The following is a 24,646-nucleotide window of genomic DNA, read 5'->3' as shown; positions in this document are numbered from 1 at the left end:
GTAGAGCGCTAGCCTTGAGCTGAAGAGCTGAGGGACAGCGCCCAGGCCCAGAGTTCAGGCCCCACTACCGGACCCAAAAAAAAAAAAAAAAGAAACAAGTATTTACCTCTTATTACTTGTGTATAGAAGCAACACATAGCTTACATTCCATAATTCTTGCATATCTGATTGCTGTTTAATTCTGGACATATACTAATATAACCCTTTAAAAATAATGAGCTTGCTGGGCGCCAGTGGCTCATGCCTGTAATCCTAGCTACTTAGGAAGCTGAGCTCTGAGGATCACGGTTCAAAGCCAGCCCAGGCAGGAAAGTCCTTGAAACTCTTATCTCCAAAAAGACCACTAGAAAACCAGAAGTGGCGCTATGGCTCAAGTGGTAGAGCACTAGCCTTGAGCTGAAGAGCTGAGGGACAGTGCCCAAGAGTTCAAGCCCCATGACAGACCAAAAAAAATAGTGAGCTTTTTGAAGGGTAAAAAATGTCATTATTTTAGCATAAAAAATGTGTACTATTATCTCTTGTAGAGACACAGTTATGTGTGCTCATATTTGTGTGTATGTGTGTATGTATTTGCAGTACTGGCTTTCCATTTTTTAGACAGGTGCTCTTCCACTTGAGCCATGTCCCCAGCCCTGAAATATATTTTAAGAGTAAAATTTTTTAATATTGAATAATGAAATAGGTTTAGATAGAGCATAATAGACTTGATTTCAATTCCTTGCTAAAATAGTTTTGCTGTATTTTTTCTAATCTTATATGAAGAAAAAAATTAAGATACATATGATGTTTAAATAGAAATTTAGTTTCAGAATTAAAAAAAATAATGTAATATTTTCTTCTTTATTTTTAAAATTTCAGGTCCGCAATTGAAGAGGGTAAAGGCATTTATAATAACATTAAAAATTTTGTTAGATTTCAACTGAGCACGTAAGTTTGTAAGAGTTTTGTTTCCTATGGGGTCTTCTATATAATTTATGAGAAAAATAAAACTTCAGCAGAATGTCTAAAAATTTTTCCATGTATGTTTTCCAAAAAGAAAATTGTGATTCTGGAATTTAACATGGCAGCGGGGGGCCAGTACCTCAGGAGGCTAAGATCTAAGGCATGATTTGAAGCCAGCTCAGGCAGGAAAGTCCATGAGACTCTTATCACAGAAGTGGCTCTGTGGCTCAAGTGATAAAGTGCTAGCCTTGAGTACAAAGAGGCTCAGGGACAGCACCCAGGCCCCAAGTTCAAGCCCCCGAACGGGCAAAAAAAAAAAAAAAAGACATGATGTGATTCTGAATTGGTAAGTAGGTGCTTATATCATCATTAAAATATTTATCCACAGGTTCCACCTCTGTGGGTCCAACTGTGGATTGAAAATATTCAGAAAAATTACATATGTTTGTAAACATATATAAGTATTTGCCATTGTTATTACCTGAAACAGTACATGATTACAGCTATTTACAGAGCACTTAGATTGTATTAGCTATTATTGAGATGATTATAGAGGAGAATATAAGAGACTGGGATTTGGTATCTGAGGGGTACTGGAGCCAGTGCCCAATGAATACTGAAGATATAAGCATATACTTATATAAATGTTTGTAACTTAGTAGCTTCTGAAGTCTAAGGGCCTGAGCATAAATCACTGTTTCCTTTTAGAATCTTTTCCTGAAAATACAAGGCTCTTCTATAGTTAAAAAGCAATTGGATGGGCTGGGAAGGTGGCTTAGTGGTAGAGTGCTTGCCTTGCATGCCTGAGGCCCTGGGTTTGATTCCTTAGCACCACATAAGCAAAAAGAAAAAAGCCGGAAGTGGCGCTGTGGCTCAAGTGGTAGAGCGCTAGCCTTGAGCTGAAGCACTGAGGGACAGCGCCCAGGCCCAGAGTTCAGGGCCCACGACCGGACCAAAATAAAACCCAAAAAACAAAAAGCAATTGGAACCAGGCACGGAAGAATCACATCTATAATCCTAGCTACTCAGGAGGCTGAGATCTACAGATTGTGGTTCAAAGCCAGCTCGGACAGGAAAGTCTGAGAGACTTTTTTTTTTGGCCAGTCCTGGGGCTTGAATTCAGGGCCTGGACACTGTCTTTGAGCTTCTTTTGCTCAAGGCAAGCACTCTACCACTTGAGCCACAGTGCCACTTCTGGCTTTTTCTGTGTATGTGGTACTGAGGAATTGAATCCAGGGCTTCATTCATGCTAGGCAAGCACTCTTCCATTAAGCCACATTCCCAGTCCCCTGTCAGACTCTTATCTCCAATTAATCACCAGAAAACTGGAAGTGGCTCCATGGCTCAAAGTGATAGAGCGCAAGCCTTGAGCAAAAGAATTTAGGGAGAGCACCCAGGCCCTGAGTTCAAGCCCCATGACCCACCAAAAAGAAAAGGCAATTGGAACTGGACATGGGTGGCTTACCTTATCATTCTAGCTACTCAGGAATCTCAGATTTAAGGATTGTGATTTGAAGCTAGTCCAAGGAAAAAAGTCCATGAGACTCTTCCTTTCAATTAATCACCAGAAACACAGCTGTAGCTGAAGCAGTAGAGTAGCTCACCTTGAGTAAAGAAGCTCAGAGATCTTACATATGCTCTGAACTCAAGAAGGAAAAAACCAGTTAGCTGTTGAAATGGTAACTGCTACATAGATTTTTAAAAATGAAATCTTCCTCTCAGCTGCGTTTGGTAGCACATGCCTATAATACCAGGTTTGGGGAGACTGACATAAGAGGATTACAAGTTCCAGGTCAGCTTTGGCTTCCTAGAGAGATACTGTTTGTTGTCGTTGTTTGTTTGTTTTTTGGTCGGTTGTTGGGCTTGAGCTCTGGGCTTGGATGCTGTCTCTGCGCTCTTCAGCTCAAGGTGAGCGCTCTACCCCTTGAGCCACAGCGCCACTTTCAGTTTTCTACTGGTTTATTGGAGATCAGAGTCTCATGGAGTTTCATGCCTGGGCTGGTTTTGAACTGTGATCTTCAGATCTCAGCATCCTGAGTAGCTAGGATTACAGGCATAAGCCACTGGTACCTGGCTTGTTTGTTTGTTGTTTGTTTTGAAGATGTTCTGCCAGGTGCCAGTGGCTCACGCCTGTAATCCTAGCTACTCAGGAGGTTGAGATCTGAGGATCGCAGTTCAAAGCCAGCCTGGGCAGGAAAGGCTGAGATACTCTTATATCTAATTAACCACTCAGAAAACTGGAAGTGGTGCTGTGGCTAAAGTGGTAGAGTGCTGGCCTTGAGCTGAAGAGCTCAAGAGACAGCTCCCAGGCCCATGACTGATTCCCCTCCCCCCCAAAAAATAAGATGTTCCTCTCTTTGTCAATGTCTAAAAATCTTGGAAGTCTTATATTAAAATATTGCTATCTAGCCTGGGAATGTGGCTTAGTGGTAGAGTACTTGCCCAGCATGCATGGAAGCCCTAGCTTTGATTCCTCAGTACCACATAGAAAAAGCCACAAGTGGCGCTGTGGCTTAAATGGTAGAGTACTAGCCTGGAGCTGAAGAGCTGAGGGACGGAGCCTAGGCCCTGCGTTCAAGCCCCAGGACTGGCAAAAAAACAAAAACCCATTGCTATCTAAAATGTTCAAATATAGTTTACTTGAATCATAGGCGTTTAGGATAGACTAGTAACATGAGATTTTTAAAATACTTTAAGAAATATGTAAGTTGGAAATTTTACTGCGCTGACAGATTTTTAAATGACTCTCTTCCAACAGGAGTATAGCAGCACTAACCTTAATCTCACTGGCTACATTAATGAACTTTCCTAATCCCCTCAATGCAATGCAGATTCTGTGGATCAATATCATTATGGATGGACCCCCTGCTCAAAGGTCAGAGTTTTTTCCATGTGTGAACTAGAATATCAACATCATTATCATTCTGATAATTAAGTTTCAAAACTTCATTATGGACAGTGTTAGAAAATATGGCAGTAAATATGTTTGCTACAAATTGTGTGATGTGCACATAGCATTAATTCTCCTGGCTGGTAATTCACCTAGTGTGGGTCTGAGCTTTGCCCTGTGTCCATCGCCTTGCCCTTGAGTGAGAGGGGATCAGGGAACTAGGTCACTTCCTGTCCTCAGGAAGTTAGCTTTTTATTTCCAAAAATTACATTTACTAATGCTGGAGTCAGATTTCTTCATTATCTGTGTAGATTCCTGTCCATTTTAGAGGCTTTGGGAAGTACTAAAGGAGTCTCATTTTGTAATTATAGAGGAATCAAGTGTCATTAGCCATTGCAGCAAATCATCCTAGTAGAAACCATGTTGCTTAAAAAATACTGTTCAGCCAGTTGCTGGTTGTTCATGCTTGTAATCCTAGCTAAAACTCAGGAGGCTGAGATCTGAGGATCATGGTTTGAAGCCTGCCTGGGCAGAAAAGTCCATGAGATTCTTATCTCCAATAAAAACTACTCAGAAAAAGCTGGAAGTGGCACTATGACTCTGAGTGTGGTAGAGTGGTAACCCTGAATACAAAGAGGCTCAGGGATAGTGCCCTGAGTTCAAGCCCCAGAACCGGTTTTCATATATATATATATATGCTTATTGATTTTGTTTGTTTTTGTCAGTTGTGTGACCTGAACTCTGGGCCTGGGCACTGTCCCTCAGCTCTTCAGCTCAAGGCTAGCACTCTACCACTTGAGCCACAGCGCCACTTTCAGCCTTTTCTGTTTATGTGGTGCTAAGGAATCCAACCCAGGGCCTCATGCCTATGAGACACACAGTCTGCCACTCTGCCACCTTCCCAGCCCCTCAAACTTAAATAATTAAATGCAAATGAAATTGAATAAGTTTTTGGAAGTTGACTACCAAACACCTATTACTATGCCAAATAAATAAGGGTAAAAGCAGAAAAAAACCACAACAACACATGATGTAATTATCATCTCTTCTTTACTTTTTTTAAGTGTCTCTGTTACCCAGGCTGCCCTTCAACCCCTGGCCTGAGCCCTCCTTCTGCCCCAGCCTCTGGAGCAGCTGGTATCTGTAGGCATAGGCTCATGCCCAGCTGTAGTTTTTTTTGTTTTGTTTTGTTTTGTTTTGTTTTTTTAAAGAAATCACAGCCAAGGTTTCCTTTATGAGTCAACCTTTTATTCTCATAATGAAGTATTTGTTTTCCTGGGTAAGTGAAGGTAGAGTCGGGAAAGTAAATCCATACCTTAGCTCCTGCAAGTAATTCCAGCTTTTGGTTTGTTTTTAAAAGCCTTGGAGTAGAACCAGTGGATAAAGATGTCATCCGTAAACCTCCTCGTAACTGGAAGGACAGCATATTGACTAAAAATCTGATACTTAAGATCCTTGTCTCATCCATAATCATTGTCTGTGGGACTTTGTTCGTCTTCTGGCGTGAGGTACGTTCTCTGGATAAACTACTGTCTTGCCATACGTTCTCTCTGATGAGGATTCTTAAGTTATCTTGGTATGTTACGCAAATGTTGATGGCTCTTTGCCTGAAAAACGGGACAAACACATTTTGAAGAGTTCGGCTTCAGTCTGTTAGGGGTGTAATAGCATTATTTCTAATGGAAAGTCACTTAAAGCGACAGAGAATGGTCAGATACGGTAAAAAGTTAATCGTGGAAATTTGGGGACACAGCTGTGCAGTGGAACCTCTTGAGTCCTTAGCCTGACCTTTGCACAACAAACTCTTCCTTAAGGCCGTGTGCTTAGGGCGCGGCCTCTCATACGTATAGTTAAAACTGTGGCGTGGCAAACCTGGGCATACACAGTTCCCCTCCAAAACTCTGTCAGGTTCATGACCCCTCCCTTCCCTAAGATCACCAGGGTCATTACTGTGAGGCCGCTCTACACTCTTCAAATCCCAGAACATTGAATGTCTTAACCACATGTTAGATCTTGAACCACCTGTCGACCCCACCATTTCCCTTCATGGTGTACTTTATGAAACACCTTGCTTTTCCCATTTTATGATTTACCTACTTACTCACTTAAATTTCATTTCATTTTATTTTTTTGGTGCTGGTACTGGGGCTTGAATTCAGGGCCTAGGCACTGTCCTTTAGCTTTTTCCACTCAAGGCTGGTGCTGTACCACTTGAACCATATCTCCACTTCTGTATTCTTGATACTTAAGTGGAGGTAAGAGTTTCTCATGGACTTTGCTTCCCTGGGCTGGCTTTGAACTGCGATCCTTGGGTCTCAGCCTCCTCAGTAGCTAGGATTATAGGCATGAGCCACTGGCACCCAGATGCTTTCCCACTTAAAAAAGAAAGAAAAATTGAGAAGTTTGGAAGCTTGGTCCTTAAATAGCATTACAGCTCGTGATGGCCTCATTTTCTATAGGTGATTTGTAAACAAATGCAGGCTGTTGATAACATTTTGTATCTCAGACTACAGCTCGTTCATGATAATTGAAGGAAAATACTAACATTTACAAAGCATGCACTATTTGTCTTACTTAATTCAGCCTTGAAAAGTAAATTGGTTTTTTTTTTGTCCTCTTGACAGCTGCGAGACAATGTGATAACACCTCGAGACACAACAATGACCTTCACATGTTTTGTATTTTTTGACATGTTCAATGCACTAAGTTCCAGATCTCAGGTATGCCTAGGTGATCTTGTTCATTGAGCAGAATGTTCCCTAACAGGAAGCGGGCAAGGATAACTGGGGTTTTAAGTTTGCTTGGTTTTGTAGCCACAGATTGATAGCCCCGGGCATAGCCTTCTAGAAATATGTATCATTGGTCAATAAAAAGAATAAGGGATTTGCATATAGAAACTTTAGCTTCAGTTCAAAGTCAAAGTAAATCTCAGGTGGATAGAGGCTGATCTTGTCGCTGTCATTGTTGCTGCGGCTGCGGGGTAGAGATAGGTTCAGCCTAACCTTGGGACAGGGGACAAATCTCAGAGCTCCATTCACACAGGAGTTATCTCCTTTTACAAGAAAGCATTGTCAGAAGGAAATGAAAAATTAGCTTCTTGTCATGCCCACACCAAAGTTTTGGGTATTTATTTTTGCATTTCTTGTGGTTACTGGGAATGAATTCAGAGCCTTGTGCTTGCTAAATAGGTGTTCTTGATCATTTGAGTCATGTGTCCAGCTCGATACTTGGCTGGTTGGTGATGGAGTTTATTGAACTTTTCTGTCTGAGCTGGCCTCGAGTCAGGATCCTCCAGATCTCAGTCTCTTGAGCAACTAGAATTACAGGCATGAGCCACTTGTGCCCAGCTTAAAAGTGTTTCAATAGAAAATAATGGACTAGAACCTAGTTGTCCCTTTTCAAAGAGAATATTGTTCTTGAAACCTAGTTCTATTTGAGGTGTGACGTCATTCAGTTTAAACAGCCTTTATATACTCTGGTTTGTCTTCCATTTGTATATATTAGCCATTCTAGAACTTTTCAAGTATAGTGGAATGAGCAATAATTTAGATAGTTTTTGGAGAGGTGGTAATATTTGTGTTTTTGTTTTATGAAAAGTAGTTTTACTTTTTCAGTTACACGTGTCTAGGTCCATTTTAAATTATCTCCAACAATGAATGAATAGGAAAGATGTAGCAAAACATGAATCACGTTTTTTACTGCCTTGGGCAACTGAAGTAAGATTGTAAACAAGATTTTTCTTGGTAATAAAAAGGTGCCTTAAAATTTACCCTTACTCCACCTGAGTTATTCTAGAATAATGGTTAAAACTAAGAGATGTCTCCAGGCACTGGTGGCTCACGCCTGTCATCCTAGCTCCTCAGGAGGCTGAGATCTGAGGATCACAGTTCAAAGCCAGCCCAGGCAGGAAAGTTTGTGAGTCTCTTATCTCCAATAAACTACTCAGAAAAAGCCAAAAGTGGTGCTGTGGTTCAAGTGGTAGAGTTCTAGCCATGAGCACAAAGCGACTCAGGGACTGTGCCCAGTCTCTGAGTGCAATCCCTGGGACTGGCAAAAACAGACTTTTCATGGTATTGGCATTGTAGAATTCAGTGACATGACGATGACTGGTTATTAAGAATCACAAGTGAGTACCTTAATGAAGAAATGATTTTTGTAGTCAGCTTCTAGTTGAACTCTCTGCTTTGCCAACAGACTAAATCAGTGTTTGAGATCGGACTATGCAGTAATAAGATGTTTTGCTACGCGGTTCTCGGATCCATCATGGGACAGTTGCTAGTGATTTACTTCCCCCCACTTCAGAAGGTTTTCCAGACGGAGAGCCTAAGCATCCTGGGTAAAGAAATGTTCTTTTCAATATATCAAATATCTAGCCTCCATGCCTTTGGTAGCTTAGTTACTTCATACCTTTGAGCTTTCATCTTCATATTTGTAGCTCATGGTTTACAAGCTCTGCAGAACGCGAGGGAATAGAAACGGTTAAGCTTTGTGATCGCAAGTTTGGAAGAACTTAAAGCCCAGCTTGTTTTCTCTTGCAGATTTGTTATTTCTCCTGGGGCTCACATCGTCCGTGTGCATCGTGTCAGAAATTATAAAGAAGGTCGAAAGGAGCAGAGAAAAGATCCAGAAGAACGTTAGCTCAACATCGTCGTCATCTTTTCTTGAAGTATGATGCATATTGCATTTTTTTTTTAATTTGCAAACTAGGAATTGCAGTCTGAGGATCATTTAGAAGGGCAAGTTCAAGAGGATAATGAAGATTTGAGAACTTTTTAACCGTTTATTGACAAAAAAAAATGAACATTCATGTTAAAGACTTGATTTGAGACTTTAACCTGCTGGCAGTCCCAAATGAAATTATGCAACTTTGATAACATACTCCTTGATTTAAATTGGCGATTGTGAGAGAGTGGAACTTTATAAAGCATATGGGCAGGTACTTCATTACAAAAAAAAAAAGGCAAAACCTGAACCACCTTCTACACTTAAAGAGGTCTAATGTACACATACACTATCTATCTTAGATAGATATAAATATTTTTTTTTATTTTTAAATATTGTACTATTTATGGTGGTGGGGCTTTCTTACTAATACACAAATAAATTTAATCATTTCAAAGGCATTCTGTTTGGTTTAGAAGTTGATTCCCAGGAGTGCCATATTTCAACTACTGTATTTTCCTTCTTCTAGAATACAAGCAGCTTAGACAACTTGTGCTACTACCATTTTTATATTTCAAGTTTTTTTTTGTTTTTTGGTTTTTTTTTTTTTTGCACAGGATATGACCACTGTCAGATCACTGTTCTTTCTTTTTGTGATTGAAAAGCATATACTGCAGTTTGAAGTAAATGTTTGCTTTTCTTAGTAAGTGTAAATGGTTACTTTTTATTTTATTTTATATTTAAAGGTATGAGTCTTTGGTCTAAGAGAATTAGTGCAGGGATCTCCAGTGGCATTCTAGTTAGAGTTACGGGGTCTGTACTGAACACTTAGTCATAGAGTCAAAGCCCTTTAAGACTGAGTATAGTTTTATAACCAATTAACATGTCAGGTCTCCTTGTCAGTCAGATACAAATTATCTGCATTGTCAATATCATCTTGCCATCCTTTAGATATAAACCTAAGAACTTCAGCTAAATAGCTGAGTTTTATTATTCTTACTGTTCCACATGTGCATTTCCATGCATATTTCTTAGGAAGCATACATCACTGTACTTAAAAGAATAAAATAGTCCCAGTCCTGACCAGATGGTTTAGGAACCAGGGTGCAAGCAGAAGATCCTCCACTGGCCTTGCTCTTAGGGCATCTTTTTAGGCAGCTTTGTGGGCCTAGGTTGTAGCCCAGACATTAGTCTGCCCCTTCTTTCTTCTCCCATTGGTTTTCTATCTTCTTTGTGTCTCATTGGGCATGCTAGAGAAGTAGATGGGTTTGCTTTGTGTAGTGCCATCAGTTTTTATAAGAGCTTGGCGAAACATGGGTAACTTGAATGTGAGGCCAATTTGGGCCTGAAACTCAGAATCTAGAAACCCATTTTCCTGCTGAATATTTCTCTCTCAAAGCCAAAATGGGTCACCAATTCTTACAAGATTATTTGTTTTTGAAGGTAGCAAGCTTTACGTCTCATGAACCATCAGAACAAATCATTCCTAAGCTTTTGTTCAACTAGAAATTGCAAATGGTAACACTGAAATACTGTCATGGACAGGAAAATACCTATTCTTTGAGTCATTTTTACTGAAACCTGAGTATAAGAAGCTGAGATGTCTGCCCTTTGTCCTTCACTCAGGCTAAGTAGTCAGTTGTACATTGTTCTCTATTAGATGGAGCTTGGAGGCCATTGTTTAACCAGCTCTATCTTTAACAATTTGATGTCTCATACCTAAATTTTGTAATGATTTTTTTATTCTGCTACCAACTTGAAATACCTATTATGTGCGTATCAATCATTTTTGTTTTGCAGCGTGGGTTCAGAGTATGATTTTTGAATGAAATAAATGTGCCTATCTTTTCATTTGGTTTTTGGACTCTAAAAATAAAATGACTTCTTTGTGTATGTTAATGTCTTCCCAGTTAGTACTGTTAACATTCACATTGTCTGTATGGATGCTAAAGACTCAGAAGCTTTTTGGTTTAAAAAGAATCACACAAATATATAGTAGTATGCAGCTTCTGTATATTAATGAAATTAGCATGGATGATTTAAGTGTGCTAATATCTAAACTCTTCGTTCTCGCTCCATTTCCCAGTCCTAGAACTTGCTAGAGTTCTTTCTTAATATGATTCTCCCCCCCCCCCACACACACAATTAGATTACTTCACTGACTGTTAAACATCAGAGAAAAAAAGAAAGGAACTTGAAACAGTTCACCAGTTAGGGAGATAATTTTTCAACGATAAAAACGGGCCACCTAGAAGCAGCATTGAGAACACTGGAGATGTGTATTGCATGAAATCACACAGCCCCAAGGTGCTCCCAGCGGGATGGGTAGCCAGCATTGTCTGTATCCACAGGATAAGATATCTGTCTTTACCTTTTCTACCCAGGCACAGGGCACCTGTTGGACTCACAGTCATCCTAAACTTACTTTCCGTTGGACTCTCTTTCTTGTAGTATATGGGCCATACGTAGTTTCTCATAGGGATGAATACTTCATTCATTTTACCTTGCTTTCTTCCTGTGTCACTTGGCACTACTGTGCAGTGTATGTCCACATCCCCTCCTCAGTGAGTGAACAGATCATTTTACTAAACATTTGTTTAGTACCCCCTGTGTACCAAGAATAGAAAGGTTAATGGCATCCTGTATGTGGGAAACTCATAGACAGGGAGAGCAGGTGATAAAACTGTGAATAAGCTGTTTCAGGAAAGCTGTTCATCATGATCTTTGCGGTGCTTTTAATTAAAAGCACACTTGGCATTAGAAATGAATACAGCCCACCTTTCACTTAGAATTGTCAGTGGAAAATCTGTAAAATGGCTTTTTAGATTGAGCTGTCAGTCAAAGAGTAGCTGATTGGTATATTAAAATATGGCATGGAGGGCTGGGAGGTGGCTCAGTGGTAGAGTGCTTGCCTTGCATGCATGAGACCCTGGGTTCGATTCCTCAGCACCACATAAGCAAAAAAGAAAAAAGCCAGAAATGGCGCTGTGGCTCAAGTAGTAGAGCGCTAGCCTTGAGCTGAAGAGCTGAGGGACAGCGCCCAGGCCCAGAGTTCAGGCCCACAACCGGACCCAAAAATAAAATATGGCATGGATAAGTGTGAATCTGGACAGGTAGTTCATCCTGATAAGCTTTCTGAGCTGAGTTCATAATATGACTGTTGATTCTTACTTAACCAACTTACGTTTGACTTTGGGTTGTTAGAGTTAGCCATTGCCAATAATGGAAAAAGTTGAGTGACCAGTCCCTGATACTAATGTAGATGTAACTGTGTGTAAGCATTGCTACGTGTTTAGATGTCCAAAAGAAATAAGTAGTATCTTACATCTTCTGAAGGTCCTTAGTCTTTTTAAACTCTGGAGATTAATGTCAAATACATCTTGTCTAAAATGTCAAAGAAGCTGAAGGAGAGAAATGAGTTTCTTTCATAAGCCCCATGGTTTTTTGTTTACAAGGTGAAGCAATAAATAAGTAAACAGCTTTGACAGAGTAAGATGTTTGTAAAAGTTCTTTCAACACAGGTTTTGCCTAAGCAGCATGAATAGAAATTCAAACTGTCATGGGGCAAAGGTATAAGAACACTGTAGTTTTCTTTTTACAGAGCTTTCAGAGTAAGCATTTTTAAGGCTACAAACTGGAAAGCCCTGATTGAACATCTCCTTTTGCATTTGTAGTAAGACGTGTGTGTGTGTGTGTGTGTGTGTGTGCGCGCGTGTGTGCGCGCAAAATCCCAGCACTCAGAAGGCTGAGGAGGAAGGAGGATTGAGTTTGAGGCCAGCCTGCGCTTCACAGTGAAAACCTATGTCTTTAAGAAAAAATCAAGTGGGGTTGGGCACAGGTGGCTCACGCCTGTCATCCTAGCTACTGAGGAGGCTGAGATCTGAGGATCACGGTTCAAAACCAGCCCAGGAAGAAGTCCCTCAGACTCTTATCTCCAATGAACCACCAGAAAACCGGAAGTGGCACTGTGGCTCAAATGGTAGAGTGCTCACCTTGAGCTGAAGAGGTAAGGGACAGCGCCCAGGCCCTGGGTTCAAGCCCCATGACCAGCCCCCCCCCCCAAAAAAAAAAAGTGGATGAGGCGTTGGGGGTATAGCTCAGTGGTGGGAGGGGAAGTAGTTCTAGTATAAAGCAGAGAGGGCCCGTGTTGCTTGCCGATCACTGATGTTCTCACGTCTTCTCTTTGGTTCCTCCTCTAGATCTGGCAGCTCAGAATGTTCATGGTGCTGGGGCCATTACAGTTCAATGTCTCTAAAACTGGAGTGCATCATACATGCCGACCTTCCTTTGTTCTGTCTAGTGTCTTTCTGCCCTTCTGTCTTTCACAGCCCAGGGTTTTTTTTTTCTTTTGTATTTACTGAATATGAAGAAGGTATTTAAAATTTTTGAAATGAGCTGGGCACCGGTGGCTCACACCTGTCATCCTAGCTACTCAGGAGGCTGAGATCTGAGGATCACAATTCAAAGCCAGCTGGGGCAGGAAGGTCTATAGACTTTTTTTGGGGGGGAGGGGGGGATCTGGTTGAGGGGCCTGAACTCTGGGCCTGGGCGCTGTCCCTCAGCTCTTCAGCTCAAGGCTGCGCTCTACCACTTGAGCCACAGCGCCACTTCCGGCTTTTTACTTTTTGCTTATGTGGTGCTGAGGAATCAAACCCAGGGCCTCATGCATGCAAGGCAAGCACTTTACCACTGAGCCACCTTCTCAGCCCTCTATAGACTTTTATCTCCAATGAACCACCAGAAAACCGGAAGTGGCACTGTGGCTCAAGGGGTAGAGCACTAGCCTTGAGCAAAAGGGGAGCCCAAGCACAGCGCCCAGACCCAGAGTTCAAGCTCCACAACTGAGAAAAATAGATAAATAAATTTTGAAATGATTATAACTTTTTGCTGTGGAAAATAACTGAAATAAGACTAATATCCTTAAAAATATAGCTGGCTAAGTTGTTGCAATTTAAAGTTTTTTTTTTTTTTTTTATGTGGTCTTGTAATTTTAAACTAGGGCCTTGGGCTCACTTTATTCCTTGAGCCGTGCCCACTGCTCTGTAGTTTAAAGTAGACAGAATATCACTGTAAGCTTACTGAAATAGAACATTAGAAGGACAAATGTGGTTTTACACACATATTTAAGAAATGTGGCTCATGCCTGTAGTGCTAGCTACCCAGGCTACCCAGGAGGTTGCAATCTTAGGAATGTGGTTGAAAGCCAACCTGGTTTGGGAAATCTGAGACTCTTATCTCCAGTTAAGCACCAGAAACCCAGACGTGGGAGCCTGTGGCTCCAAGTGGTAGAGCACTAGCCTTGAGCAAAGAGCTCAGGGACAGAGCCCAGGGCCTGAGTTCAAGCCTCATGACCAGCCCTTCTTCCTCACCCCCCCTACCCCCCAAAAAAGACATTTCTTAAATCGGGTTGCATTTATTAAAAGTAGTATTTTTCAAAAGCCTTAGAATTCCAAGATTTTCTGTTGTAATTTTTATCCCCTAACAGTTTTAGTCCTAAAGAACAAAGGAGGTACGAGACCATGTTCAGTTGAGATCCCATTTGTACATTTGCACATTACGTGTGATGCATAGTCTTATGCAAGCTCACAGGCCTCCGTGTGCCCTTCTGGGGTTTCAGACCTCAATAGCTCAAAGCGATTGCTTCTGTCATGCCACAGCCTGGTGTGTGGGGTAGTGCCCACTCTGTTCTTCGATCGGCTGGTCCCCTTCTTCTTGTGCTTGTCCCTTTTGGAGCTGGATTTGCGCTTTGGTAAGAATAACTCGGCTGGGGCGCAGGACTTTGTGGCAGTGAGCAGACGTTCGTAAAGAAGCTTGGCCTCGGGACACGGGTTCAGGAGGCCTTCGACGGAGGCTGATGCCTGCAGGCGTTGGCATAGTCCGTGCACCAGGCTTCCACTATACAGTCTGCACAACGGGAGAGAGGGAGAGAGTGGTTGTAAGTCATCTATTCGGTGCAACTGTGATTAACCTGGCTTCCGCAAATGTTAACACCCAGAGCTTACTGTTCTGCTTAATTGCCTAGTTATTGGAGAATCTGCCCTTGTTGGAAGGAACTGACTGGATATACTGTTTTTTTTTGGGGGGGCGGGGATTTGAGTGGTCCTTTTTATCACATTTGAGAAAAGAAATTGCCGCAATACCAGACAACTGTACAGTTGCCAGCATTGTCTGCGAGGTTTTCATGTGGACTGAAGCTTACTTCACAGATAGAAAGACTGGATTCTGGGCCCACCCTCCCTCCCTCCCATTTAATCATATGACCAGAGTTGATCAAGATAGACACATCGCTTTGTGTAGAATCAGTGTCTGACAGACTCTTGGTTGTGTTGATGGAAGAGGACAACCCTGTTCAAAACACGACCTTTGTGCTCTTAGTGTTTCCTATTTGGTTGGGAAGGGGTTTATGGTTTATTCAGGCAAGAATGGTCACAGTTTTTAAAGGGGAGGAACAGGGAGTCCATAGGTCAGAAGCTAATTCACTTTGCCTGGTAGAGGGCTTTGGGGTTTTGCTCAGATATGAGGCCCAGAGATAGCACTGCTTAAGAACAAGTGGTTGAGGGCTGGGAAGGTGGCTCAGTGGTAGAGTGCTTGCCTAGCCTGCATGAAGCCCTGAGTTTGATTCCTCAGCACCACATACACAGAAAAAGCCAGAAGTGGCACAAGTGGTAGAGTGCTAGCCTTGAACATCCATGTGGATGGAAAGATGAACACACAGGACCCAATACTCCAGCTTCTAGCCATTCGGTAACCATCCCTTTCCACTTTCTTCCCTCCCTCCAGTACCTCCTGAGTCACTGACAGGTACATACCACTGGTTCTAACACCATACCGCCATGGCCTCTGTTTCTGTCTACCTTAAACGTGGAGTTAGGTGCAATCACTGTGGCCTTAGGCCCTCTCTGCCACTCCCTTCACCTGGCCAGACAGAAACCCTAACAGCTCAGGAAAAGAGTAGGCATTTAATCAAGATTCAAATGAATGTGCAAACAACATGCCAGGTGGTAAGAAAGGCGGTATTAGTCGAGCCCCGGTAAATGGGAGACTGACTTACAACGGAGAGAAGCAACTATACAAGGACCTTTTTTTTTTGATCATCCTACTTAAGAGTCCTCTCCACTATACCTCTTTCCCTACTGATTTTTTTCTTTTCTTTTTGGTTGGTTGTGGGGCTTGTACTCTGTGCCTAGGCGCTGTCCCTGCGTTCTTCAGCTCAAGGCAAGCACTCTTACCACTTGAGCCACAGTGCCACTTCTGGTTTTCTAGTGGTTTATTGGAGATCAGAGTCTCACAGACTTTCCTGCCCGGGCTGGCTTTGAACCACGATCCTCAGATCTCAGCCTCCTGAGTAGCTAGGATTACAGGCGTGAGCCACCAGTGCCTGGCTCTGTGTGTGTGTGTGTGTACTGGGGCTTGAACTTGGGGCCACTTGCTTGACCTGGCTCTGTGTGTGTGTGTGTGTTGATACTGGGGCTTGAACTTGGGGCCACTTGCTTGAGTCACTCCTCCAGTTCTTAGAAAACATTCCTTGAAAGTATGGAAATAGCATTATTATTATTTTTTCCTGATCTCTAGCTCTTCATTTAAAACACTGGCCTGAGGTCAGTTGTACACCAAGGTTGAATGCTTGCAAAGTAACCTCTTTGTTTTACAGAGATACAACCTTTCACTTTCCTGCGGGTGCAGGTGAACCAGAGCTTCCGCGGTGCTTACCGAGTTAGGTCTGGCTCTGGGAGGGGCATGTTCAGCAGCTGGTTGAGATACAGACCCATCTGGAGGCAGCTCTGCCACTGGCAGAAGATGTGAGCGGTTTCTAGATGCAGCCGGCCTGGCGTCTCCTTCACCTTTTGCAGCTCTTCATACAGCGTCTGAGCACCGCCTGGCTGCAGCTCTTCCTTACCTAGGTAGAGGCAACTCAAGAAACTGGCATCCACTTGTCCTTCCAATTCTACAACCAACAACAACTCATTTCAAAATGAGTTGCTTGTCCTCTTTTGGCTTCCTGAATGCCATGTTGGATAAATTGAAATGCTTCTACCAAGCTTCTACCCTTCATTTATTTTTCCACCCCGCTTTATATCAGATTTCTACCTCTCCACCATGTGTTCTTAAACAGGTCTACAATGATTGCTCTTTACATCCATCTGTGCCAAACACCAATGCCTAGTAAATACCATTGTGTTTTACTATTTGGAAAGAAACAGCTGGTTGAGCATGTCAGCTTCTTTCTGTAGCAGAGGAGGAGCAGAGGGGGGCTCTCTCTCTCTCTGTTCAGCTGTAAGTTCTGTGGGTTGGTCTGAGCAGAGATACACAAGATAGCATTTGGACCAACTTGAAAGTAGTAAGGAAGAGGCCCACCTTTTTCAATTAGTGAGCAGCAAGGCACTGAGCCTACCTGGGTACGGGGTCCACATTTCCTAAAAGAAAAGAAACACACCCTTGGTATGTCCCTGTCGGAGGACTTAGGTACAAAGCTGGTTTGCACACTGAGAAATCTCTCTACACTGTATGTATTATTCAGAGACAGGAGATCACACACACACACATGTCTATCTTAAAAGTAGCAGTGGGTGTTGTTTTTCCTGGTAGCTTGGTGATCTTTCTGATGGCTTTGAGCCTTCATTTTGGGGATGTTCTGGAGTCTGTGCTGTTTCATTCTTTTTTTTCTTTTTCTTTTTGGCCAATCATGGGGTCTGAAGTCTGGGCCTGGGTGGTGTCCCTCAGTTCTTTAGCTCAAGGGTAGTGTTCCACTTCTGGCTTTTTCTGCTTATGTGGTGCTGAGGAATGTGGAACCCAGGGCCTCATGCATGCAAGGCAAGCGCTCTACCACTGAGCCACCTTCCCAGCCCCTGCTGCTTCATTCTTTTAACAAACCTTGGTCCTCTTGTACAACTACTTAAAGATAATAAAGTCTAATTTAAGAAAGAAAAATAAACCTTGAGCGGAAGCTGGTGGCTCACACCTGTCATTCTAGCTACTCAGGAGACTGAGATCTGAGGATCGTGGTTTAAAGCCAGCTCCGGCAGGAAAATCTGTGAGACTTCTATCTCTAATGAACCACCAGAAAACCATCTCCAAGTGGCAGCATGGTAGCTTTGCATAAAAGACCTCAGGGACAGCACCCAGGCCCCAAGTTCAAGACCCAGGACTGATAAACTGTGGAACAACATAGTGATAGAAATGTCCAATACCATTTGCTCAAAGCACACTGTATGCATTACTGTAATGAAACCCTCTTAACTGTTAGTGTATGATAATTACACATTAAGTTAAAAATAAGTTGGACAAATCTTTAAAAAAAAAAAAGTTCAATGCCTGTACTACTCAACCTGGTATCTTATCTGCATGCAGCTGCTAAATACTTGGGATGTGGCTAGTGAGACTGAGAAGACTTCTGAGCGTTTTAACTTGTGTACCGCTCTACCGTGTAGCAACTTCATACATGTTTTAAACATACGTATTATAACATTCATAGTCTTTTAAAATGGAAGAACTGACGTGCTGGTTGGGTGCGGTGGGTTATGTCTGTAATCCCAGCTACTTGGGAGATGGATCATGGTTTGAACCAGCACAGGCAGGAAGTTATCAAGACCCGATCTCAAAAAAAAAAAAGCTGAGCCTGGTAGCACATGTCTGCCATCCCAGCAACCGGGGAGGTATAAGGTTGGCCTGGGGGGAGGGGAGGCGGGGATGCAAGACCTTACCCCCCAAAAAATGAAAGCAAAAAGGGCTAAGGGGGTATGGAGCAAGGGGTTCAGCACCTACCTAGTAAGTGCAAGGCCCTGAGTTGAAACCCAGAAGCAAACTGAAGTGTTCAAGGTCTCAACACTTGACTGGGCATTTGAACTAGGAGGCACGGGGCACAGAATGTGGCTGGAAAACACAATCGCATTTCATAAGTGAAAAGCACCAAGTACCCAGACAGGCAGCATGGGGCAGCATTAGGACTCTGCCTCCAAGGCCCTGGGCCCTGGCTGAGTTCAGAATTATCCTCCCAAGGTTACTGGATGGAATTCCGGGTGGCTGCTCCCGCCCCTGAGGTTCTGATCAGACACAGGAGGGCAAACTGAAATTCTTTGAATTCTCGAGTCCACGTAGTTCATAAGTAACGACTTGCACTCCTGCAATTCCCAGATACCCACCAGGGCTGCTGACCATGGTGTGCAGGGGCCCCAGCAGCATGCCCAGCAGCAGCGCTTGCAGGTGATGGAGCTTTGCCGTGGTCTCCGTGTGCTGCAGCCAGTAGCAGCTGACAGCAATGGGCAACTTCAGGGCAGCGGGGATCGGCTCCAGGATGGTCCGGTTCACCTTCAGGGTTTCTAACAGCAACCTCTGTCGCCTGAGCAAAGGGAGCTGGAGAGAGCACACCAGGCATCCTGGGCATTACTTCCGGGAATGTCGTCTCACCTTGCGTACCATGCGGAGATTTAACATTGGCTGTGAAACTTGCCCTTGTTGCAAAGAAATCAGCCTACGTTGAGAACCAAAGCTGTACGATGAACCCTCTGCCTTTACTGCCCCTGACTTCCGTGGGTACCACTGATAACTGATGCACCTTTTGGGATACATCCTGTCTCGTGTCTCTGCCCTACTGTATTTGTTTTCTCCTATACGGGGATTGGCTCTGGTGGCTACTTCAGAAGTATACGTAAGGGAGACAGGAGAGCTGGGGGTGTAGCTCAGTGGTAGAGTACTTGCCTGGCATGCTTAAGGCCCTGAGTTCCATCCCTAGCACTACAAGAGGACAACAGGGAGAGAGGAGTATTTCAGGGATAATGCTGGCACTGCAGAGGAGTGTAACCAGACCAAAAGCAGCGAGCTAGGTACAGAATTGGCCAGTTTGTGCTAAAGGAGAGTCAAACAACAGCCACAGTACAGTTTCACCCTACCTGAAATACAGGTTACAAGCGCTGAGACACTTAAAGCTTCTCTACTTCGGGAGCAATATAACTAGAGTGCTTCATTTCACTGAGTTAGTTGGGTTTCACGTAAAGACAACTGTACGGACCTCTGTAATTGATAACTCTCCCTTTTCCCTTCTGGATAAACTGACTGTACTAAGAACTGTTTATTGAATGTACTAAAGTAAAAAGAGAACAGGAGAGGCTATTCACAGTGTATTTGATCGGTAGGCAACCCCCCCGCCCAGAAAAAAGATCTTCAGACACTTCATACAACAGGATATCCCAGTAGTTGTTGAACACACAAAAAGGTACTGGAATCAGTCATTGCCCACCAAAATGGCTAGAATGAAATTACTACCCAACTACCATAGTCTCCATTTTTCTTTTTTTCTTTTATTTTGGTTGGCTGGTTGGTTGTGGAGCTTAAACTTGTTTCTGAGGTAGTCCTGGTTTTTTTTTTCCTTATTTTTTTAAACAAATTTTCCCCCTACCATCTCTTCCCTCCCACCTTCACAATTACCCCTCCTCTCCCCACCGAAGTTGTAAAGATCAGTTTTAACGAAGTGGTTTGTACATCTCATTGTTACAATGGGTCAACCTGTATCCTTATTTAAGCATTTTGTTTTTTCCCTTCCCCTCCCCGAATTAGAGAAGTCTATATACAAGATGCAGGGCACCGATGTCAAATACAGTGAAAATGGGTTATAGCCAGTGTTTTTTAAAGATTAAAAAATAATCAAGCTGGGCGCTGGTGGCTCACGCCTGTCATCCTAGCTACTCAGGAAGCTGAGATCTGAGGATCACGGTTCAAAGCCAGCCCGGCAGGAAAATAGGCCCAGAGTTCAAACCCCATGACTGAGGCCAAAAAAAAAAAAAGAAAATCAAGTATCAGCGTATAAATACAAGAAGAAGGTCTCTCATACTGCTGATAGCAATGTTACTAGGCCAATTTTTTTTTTCTATTGTCAGTTGTGGAGCTTGAACTCAGGGCCTAGGTACTGTCCCTGAGCAAATTTTGCTCTACCAGTTTGAGCAATGGCTCCACTTCCTGGTTTTTGAGTGGTTCACTGGAGATAAGAATCCCTCAGGGACTTTTCTGTCCAGGTTGGTTTTGAACCTTGATCCTCAGATCTCAGTCTCCTGAGTAGCTAGGATTACAGGTGTGGGCCACTTGTGCCCAACCTCACTTATTAACCTTTTTTTTTTTTTTTTTTGCCAGGCCTGGGGCTTGAACTCAGGACCTGGGCACTGTCTCTGAGCTTCTTTCACTCAAGGCTACTGCTCTACCACTTGAGCCACAACTCTACTTCTGGCTCTTTCTGTGTATGTGGTACTGAGGAATCGAACCCAGGGCTTCATGCATGCTAGGCGAGCACTCTACCACTGAGCCACATTCCCAGACCCCACTCATTAACTTTTTTTTTTTTTTTTGTCGGTCGTGGGGTTTGAACTCTGGGCCTGGGCGCTGTCCCTCAGCTCTTCAGCACAAGACGAGCGCTCTACCACTTGAGCTACAGCGCCACTTCCAGTTTTCTGGTGGTTTATTGGAGATAGGAGTCTCACGGTCTCTCCTGCCCGGGCTGGCTTTGAACCTCGATCCTCAGATCTCAGCCTCCTGAGTAGCTAGGATTACAGGCGTGAGCCACCAGCGCCTGGCTTCACTCATTAACTTTTAAAGTAACTTATAAAAATTTCATTATTGCTGGGCGCCGGTGGCTCATGCTTGTAATGAAAGTCCATGAGACTCATCTCCAATAAACCACTCAGAAAACTGGAATTGGTGCTGTAGCTCAAGTGGTAGAGCACTAGCATTGAGCTGAAAAGCTGAGGGACAGCGCTCAGGCCTAGAGTTCAAGCCCCACGACTGACAAAACCAACAACAACAACAAAATAACCTTCATTATGGTCAGGCTCCAGTGGCTCAAGCCTGTCATCCTAGTTACTCAGGAGGCTGAGATTTGAGGATCTTGGTTCAAAGCCAGAAAAGTCTTGTGAGACTTCTCTCTAATTAATCACAAAGAAAAGCCAGAAGTGGAGCTGTAGCTCAAGTTGGTGGAGCGTTAACCTTGAGCAAAAGCAGCTCAGAAACAGCACCCTGAGTTGAAGTCTTAGGATCAGCACAAAACAAAAACAAAAAGCTTCATTATGATTCCCAGCTACTTACCTCCACCAGTTTTCCCAAGTCGCAGTGGTCCTTGGGCAGTGTGACTGGATCAACGAGTGATGTTTTGAGACTTTTATGAAGTCTTTCCACTTCGCTGACGGCTCCAGGCATAGGAGGCAGCCTGCTCTTCTGGCCCATGTTCTCTTGATCGGCTGAGGTATTTAACAGGAGGCCATAGATGGTTTGCCGGATGGGCTGAGATACTCTGTGGGTGCTGGGTTGCTTCATGTTCTCTACCTGGGTGTGAAGAATAGTCCGTCTTAGCACCAAAGCATCACTGATCAAAGGAGACAGCTGGCCTTTGGCTAAAGCCACATGTACCCACTCAGGTAAACCTAGATTCAAGGCGTCAGGACAGACGTAAACCCCGCCTTGGAAGAAGTCGTGTAGCTTTGCCTGGGATTGCTGGTATTCCTCCATGGAAGAGCAGAGCAGTTCCTGAACGTTCTGGCGATCCTTCTTGGGGACGTATTGTAGAATCTTATCAAGTGCTTCTGTCGGGTCCACAAAATGAGACAGCCAGTTCAGAAGGGCCAGAATTCGGTGGTGTCTCCTCCCCTTCGAACCAGGACCTTGGAGAGGGAGACGTGCTTTACTTAAGAAGGCGTCCACGAAAGGTGGGCTCACGTAATCGTTGCCACACAGCACCGCGAAGAGAGGCAGGAGAGCTTTGTTCATATTGTGGAAGTGGTGGCAGAAGGCACCCGGGGAGAAGCACTTGGCCGGGATATAATAGTGCTGGGTACCTTTGATGGCGTTCACATTTCTCCACTGAAAGCTACTTAACGGGCAGAACCCAGCGTGGAGGTCAAAAATGCAAAAGTCGCTATCCGATGATAACACGGGACAGTTCCAGTGATTGGCGAGGGTCATGATGTCCCGATCTGCTTCGGAAAAGCACTGGACAAAACCTACCTGCAGCTTGGTCAATATCTGGATGAACGCTTCCCTGATTAGTAAGGGGCATACGTAGCCACCCCCACCCACGGACAGAGAATGGGCTGCCTGGATCTTCTCCCTGAGTCGATCCTTTAAGGTTGTCAGTTTTTTATCTGAAATGTCACACCCTCCATCTAATACCACGTATGGACGTATGTGACAAGCGAACAGTGATTCAAAGAACTTCTGTACAACGTCTGTGAAAGAATCATAATCGCCCCCATACCGGAGCTCCAAGTTCGAGTTGAAGCACAGTCTGTGGAAAAGAGCATAGCCGTCGATGACAAGTTTAGTGTCCCGCAGCTTCAAATCGGTGAAGAACTCGTTGCTGTGATCTTCCACAAAACTCATTAGTCCTCGGATGCCCATGATGGCAGTCCAAATCGCCTGTGAAAAGCAACAGAACAAGTTTGTTTAATTGGTGCTGGTTTTGGAGCACCATGTCATTGCTTCCAGCACCAGTAAATCAACCACAAATGTTGATTTTTAGAAAGTTCTCTGTAGGCCAGGTGCCGGTGGCTCATGCCTCGAGTCCTAGCTACTCAGGAGGCTGAGATCTGAGGATTGTGATTTGGATGGCCAGCCCAGGCAGAAAAGTCTGTGAGACTTATCTCCAATTGACCACCAAAAGACTGGAAGTGGAGCTGTGGCTCATATGGTAGAGCATTAGCCTTGAACAAAAAAGTTAGGTACAGGGCTGGGAATGTAGCTTAGTGGTAGAGTACTTGCCTAGCATGCATGAAGCCCTGGGTTCAATTCCTCAGTACCACATACACGGAAAAGGCCAGAAGTGTTGCTGGGGCTCAAGTGGTAGAGTGCTAGCTTTGAGCAAAAGAAGCTCAGAAACTTCAGTTCTTGGTAGAAGGGGGGATTAGATGGCAGAGTTTTGGGGTCAGGAAAACTTAGCTAGAAGTTTCATGCTTCTGAAAACCCAACTTTTGTCGGGTGCTGGGGGCTCACGCCTGTCATCCTAGCTACTCAGGAGGCTGAGATCTGAGGATCCCGGGGTTGAAGCCAAGCGAGTCAGAAAAATCCCTGTGAACTTTGTCTCTCCAATGAACCACTCCAACAAAACAAAACAAAACAAAACCCAAATAAATAAAGGGGAGGGGGGAATGGGGCTGTGGCTCAAATTGGTAGAGTGATATAGCTTTGACCAGAAGAGCTCGGGGACAGTGCCCAGACCCGAGTTCAAGTCCCACATAGGACAAAAGGATGGAGGGGGTTGGAGGAGGAGGGAGAAGGAGAAAGAGGAGGAAGAGGAGGGAAGAAGAGGCTCCCCACTCTTTTGACTTCAACGTTGGCTGAGCATGGCACTGTGGCTCTTCTGGTCTTTGTCTCAACTCTTTTTTCTCAGCCATGGCCTTTGTGCATCTTGATTATTATTATTTTTTCTCCTTTTTAATTGTTGCCAGTCCTGGGGCTTGAACTCAGGGCCTGAGCTGCTTTGGCTCAACTCTTACCACTTGAGGCCCAGCAGCGCCACTTCCGGCTTTTTTCTGCTTCTGTGGTGCTGAGGACTCGAACCCAGGGCCTCATGCATGCAAGGCAAGCGCTCTACCACTGAGCCACCTTCCCATGAAGATGGATCCTGCATTGCACACTGCGGGGCGTCTCTCCCCCGGCCCCGATCCCAGCATGGAAGCCCCGCGGTCTCCACCCAAGGTTTGGGTCTAGGGTGAAGCACCATCACAGAACCCGGCGTGCACAGAACGGCTCCCACGCTGGCCTTCCCGCCACCCCCCCCCCCCACCGATCGCGGGAATCGCAGAGCCCACCTGCTCCGTCCTCCTGCAGGACCAGCCAAGCCCCGTCCAGCCATCCGCGGCCCGCCTGGGCCCAAAGGCCCGCCCCGAGCGGGAAGAGCCCGGGTGCGCGCCAAATAAGTCCCACCAGCCCGTCCCTCAAAGCCCAGGCTGGGATTGACAGGCCAGGTGCGTGAAATAAGTCCCAGGAGCGCGAAAGGGTGGGTGGGGAGGGCGGGAGAGAGAAGGGAAGAGGAACCCGGAAGTCCCTGCGTATGACGTCACAGGGAAGCCCGGCTCGAAGAAGCCCCAGACCGTCAACGCGGCGACGGGAATGAATGGAGATGGCACCATCTCTTAAGCAAGACGTTCCGAAATGGTCACCGTCTCTCTCTCTCTCTCT

The 24,646-nt window shown here is 44.3% G+C and overlaps 2 protein-coding genes across 7 annotated transcripts in view; one reads left to right on the top strand and one right to left on the bottom strand.

The window, feature by feature from the left end:
• Positions 1 to 10,387, top strand: part of Atp2c1 (ATPase, Ca++ transporting, type 2C, member 1) — an 80,779-nt gene extending 70,392 nt beyond the window's left edge. Inside the window, exons 18-23 of the mRNA XM_013028043.1 lie at positions 859 to 927; positions 3,701 to 3,817; positions 5,193 to 5,340; positions 6,457 to 6,552; positions 8,027 to 8,168; positions 8,371 to 10,387. Of these exons, the coding sequence (XP_012883497.1) occupies positions 859 to 927; positions 3,701 to 3,817; positions 5,193 to 5,340; positions 6,457 to 6,552; positions 8,027 to 8,168; positions 8,371 to 8,504 (706 nt within the window). The 3' untranslated portion in view covers positions 8,505 to 10,387. The remainder of the gene's footprint in view (positions 1 to 858; positions 928 to 3,700; positions 3,818 to 5,192; positions 5,341 to 6,456; positions 6,553 to 8,026; positions 8,169 to 8,370) is intronic.
• Aste1 (asteroid homolog 1 (Drosophila)) lies at positions 5,096 to 24,375 on the bottom strand. 6 transcript variants are annotated; one of them, XR_001175510.1, is made up of 6 exons: positions 24,277 to 24,375; positions 21,560 to 22,885; positions 18,634 to 18,844; positions 16,205 to 16,391; positions 13,997 to 14,398; positions 5,096 to 5,107 (listed from the first exon to the last, which is right to left on the bottom strand). XR_001175510.1 is itself a non-coding variant. In XM_013028131.1 (5 exons), exons 2-5 carry the CDS (start codon positions 22,865 to 22,867, stop codon positions 14,068 to 14,070), a joined length of 2,037 nt encoding a protein of 678 aa, XP_012883585.1. In that variant the 5' UTR covers positions 22,868 to 22,885; positions 24,277 to 24,375; the 3' UTR covers positions 13,892 to 14,067. The 6 variants fall into 6 exon arrangements, 5 of the variants coding, with proteins under 5 accessions (XP_012883585.1, XP_012883587.1, XP_012883586.1 ...); XM_013028131.1 differs by lacking the exon at positions 5,096 to 5,107 and having other exon boundaries at positions 13,892 to 14,398; XM_013028133.1 differs by lacking the exon at positions 5,096 to 5,107 and having other exon boundaries at positions 13,892 to 14,398; positions 21,560 to 21,796; positions 24,277 to 24,290.
• Positions 24,376 to 24,646: the final 271 nt, after the last annotated feature.

This window comes from Dipodomys ordii, unplaced genomic scaffold, assembly GCF_000151885.1.
Source record: "Dipodomys ordii isolate 6190 unplaced genomic scaffold, Dord_2.0 Scaffold107, whole genome shotgun sequence".
In the NCBI taxonomy this organism is placed as follows: Eukaryota; Metazoa; Chordata; class Mammalia; order Rodentia; family Heteromyidae; genus Dipodomys; species Dipodomys ordii.
This window is presented reverse-complemented; position numbering and strand designations above follow the sequence as displayed.

What these genes read in the sequence shown, in the direction of transcription:
- Aste1 (XM_013028131.1), bottom strand. Translation starts at nt 22,867, where the DNA reads ATGGGCATCCGAGGACTAATGAGTTTTGTGGAAGATCACAGCAACGAG. An exon ending in ACTTGGGAAAACTGGTGGAG is followed by an intron (nt 18,845 to 21,559) that starts GTAAGTAGCTGG and finishes TGCTCTCTCCAG; the next exon opens with CTCCCTTTGCTCAGGCGACA. An exon ending in CCAGAGCCAGACCTAACTCG is followed by an intron (nt 14,399 to 16,204) that starts GTAAGCACCGCG and finishes CCCGTTGTGCAG; the next exon opens with ACTGTATAGTGGAAGCCTGG.